The sequence below is a fragment of the Electrona antarctica genome (genome assembly GCF_951216825.1).
Source record: "Electrona antarctica genome assembly, chromosome: 5".
NCBI classification, from domain to species: Eukaryota; Metazoa; Chordata; class Actinopteri; order Myctophiformes; family Myctophidae; genus Electrona; species Electrona antarctica.
The window spans coordinates 2,657,305-2,660,406 of NC_136810.1; the positions used below are offsets into that span (position 1 = coordinate 2,657,305).

At 45.6% G+C, this 3,102-nt stretch overlaps 1 protein-coding gene across 1 annotated transcript in view; it reads left to right on the plus strand.

Annotated features, from left to right (window-relative positions):
• The window catches only part of LOC306923823 (solute carrier family 66 member 2), a 121,741-nt gene that overhangs the window by 34,103 nt on the left and 84,536 nt on the right, over positions 1 to 3,102 (plus strand). The window contains exon 3 of the mRNA XM_079502146.1: positions 2,855 to 3,071. Within this exon, the coding sequence (XP_079358272.1) occupies positions 2,855 to 3,071 (217 nt within the window). The remainder of the gene's footprint in view (positions 1 to 2,854; positions 3,072 to 3,102) is intronic.

The window sequence follows — 3,102 nt, forward strand, 5'->3', positions numbered from 1 at the left end:
TGCGAGTTTGTGTATAGTGTCAGAGAACCGTGTTGGAGCCACGTCGTGTGTCTAGTGTAAAGGGATGCCTTTTGAAAATTGTGTTTTATTTATTTTACCCGACTATAACTCATGTCACCATCCCAGTGGCCTCGGAAACACAGACGTTTTTATTTCACTTGCAGAGTCCACTTCAACTCGGCATAGAGTAGCGCAAGCTATCTCTGCAGATTTCTGATCGTCTGCACCTTTGTTAAATTGACACACACATGCACACACGTACACACACACTCCTCTCTCTCTCTGTCGCTCTAATTAATTTGGACCCCAAGCTACCATCCCATGGCCTTGTGGTTAGAGTGTTCACCCTGAGAGGATTTAAGGCTTGGATCATATAGGTCGGATAATACCAAAAACTGACCCAACGTGACCCATTGCCTCCCTCTTTGGCACTCACTCAGTCTTCATCAAGAGTTGCAGTGACTGCCCTGAACACATTCAATGAATGAACTGAACATACTGTACTTCTGCTTGATGAATGAATGTTATTGTGAACGCGTTCATTTCTGGCGCGTCATTCTCTCACAGTATAACTTTGTTCAAAAGTGTGCCAGATTTCCCTAGAGCCTTCCAGGCGAAAACCCAGCTAAAACACACCCTACTACAGGCTTAATATATAACGGGGGGGAAAAAAACACGAATCTGGCCCGACACCAAATTAATGTAATCTCTCTCTGCCGTGCACTTTTCTTTTTCTGTTGCGCTCAACTCGATGATGATGTGCGCTCGCGCTGATTCACGCAGACACAGAACATGTCTTGTACAACATGTCCAGAGGGTGTACTTGTACATCATGTCCAGGGGGTGTACTTGTACTTCATGTCCAGAGGGTGTACTTGTACATCATGTCCAGAGGGTGTACTTGTACTTCATGTCCAGAGGGTGTAATTGTACTTCATGTCCAGAGGGTGTACTTGTACATCATGTCCAGAGGGTGTACTTGTACTTCATGTCCAGGGGGTGTACTTGTACTTCATGTCCAGAGGGTGTACTTGTACTTCATGTCCAGGGGGTGTACTTGTACATCATGTCCAGAGGGTGTACTTGTACTTCATGTCCAGGGGGTGTACTTGTACATCATGTCCAGAGGGTGTACTTGTACTTCATGTCCAGGGGGTGTACTTGTACATCATGTCCAGGGGGTGTACTTGTACATCATGTCCAGGGGGTGTACTTGTACTTCATGTCCAGGGGGTGTACTTGTACATCATGTCCAGGGGGTGTACTTGTACTTCATGTCCAGGGGGTGTACGTGTACATCATGTCCAGGGGGTGTACTTGTACATCATGTCCAGGGGGTGTACTTGTACTTCATGTCCAGGGGGTGTACTTGTACATCATGTCCAGGGGGTGTACTTGTACATCATGTCCAGGGGGTGTACTTGTACTTCATGTCCAGGGGGTGTTCTTGTACTTCAAGCTGCCTTACGCTACAGAAAAATGAGATAGCCTCCTGCCCTTTGGGCCACACGGCTCGGCAAGGCTTACTTATTATTCATTATGACTCATGTGAAGTGTCAAGTTCTTTTTTTGCTTCAGTCAGAGTCAAACGAGAGATGCTGCTGCGTTTATGCCTAGCCAACGCACTGCTGCTAGTAGTGCACGTCTAGACCTAGCTCTGGTCCATAGCTCTCAAGTCAACTTCCGCCGCTCGCATGAATGCAGACCAGCCTCTCGTCTTTAGCGTAAATAAAAATAACGTTTTTGCTACTCACCAAAACAAAGGCGGGTTGTGTCATTAGAAAGCCTACTTTCCTTAGTGGACGCACTCTGAGCCCCCCCTCCCCCCCACCACACGTATAAACGGTACTTCTTGGCCAAAAAGGGATTTTGTTTCCACCAGGAAAAAAAATACTTTTAGTTACTCCACTGCGGCCTCTACCGATATTGCCCAGATAATACCCTCATAGAGAATATTTTTCCTCCGGTGAAAAATAAATCAAAAAAGTACTGTTTATACGTATTGTGTGTTTTTTATTTTCCTGATCTTCTGATGTTTTTGAGTGTGAGAGAGAGAGAGGCAGGGGGAGAGGGGAGAGGGGAGTTGTACCACTCAGTTCACACGGGTGTGATGTTATTGTGATATGTGATTGTATTACTCGACGACACTGAAAATGAGTTTGATTACTTAGTGTAATTTCGAGAATAAATAAAACTTGAATGAATGAATGAATGACCGTGCCTTTTACGTCAGGGCTCCTTGACTCTGGAACTATCTGCCCCGAGGTGGTCAGTCCCCTGACAGACCACTGTGTTCTTCTATAAATCGCTTGCTTAAACTGCGTTTTGAGAGAGTTTCATCATGTGCTCTGTATGCTGGGCAGGGCTATATATGTAATAAGCAGTGTTGTTTTCGCCGACTAAAACTAAGACGGAAAATGTTCGTCGACTACCTTTTTTCACTGACGAAAACTAAGCTATGATGACTAAAACTAAGACGAAATATATTGACAATTTCGTCAACAAATAAAAACTAGACTAAAATGTTAGGAAGGCAAGAGATCCAGTATAAGTCATTTTACACTTGGTTGCATGCTGAAAATAGCCGATCTACAAGCTCACACGACGCACTGTGAGCTTGTAGATCGGCTATTTTCAGCAAGTGTAAAAACCGTCATTACGACGGCATCAAGACCCGCCAAAACACATTTTAGTCGACTAAATCAACCGTAGATTTAGTTGACTAAAACTAGACTAAAATGTGACTAAAACTAAATGGAAACTATTCAAAAGACTAAAACTAAAATAGAAATGTGCTGTCAAAAACAACACTGGCAATAATCTTCATTGTTCCTGTCGTCCCTCTCCACACCAGAGCTGGACCTGCGGTACTTCTGGAAGTGGAGCGTGTTCGAGGACTACGTGCTGTTCTGCCTGGGCTTCACGGTGGCCGTGGCGCTGCTCACCATGCTGCTGCTGGACTCGGGGCTGTTTGTGGAGGCGCTGGGCACTACGGCCGTGCTGTTCGAGGCCATGCTGGGCCTGCCGCAGCTTCTGCAGAACCTGACCAACCGCTCCACCAGAGGCATGAGGTACAGAACCAGAACCAGAGCCTTAGATAGA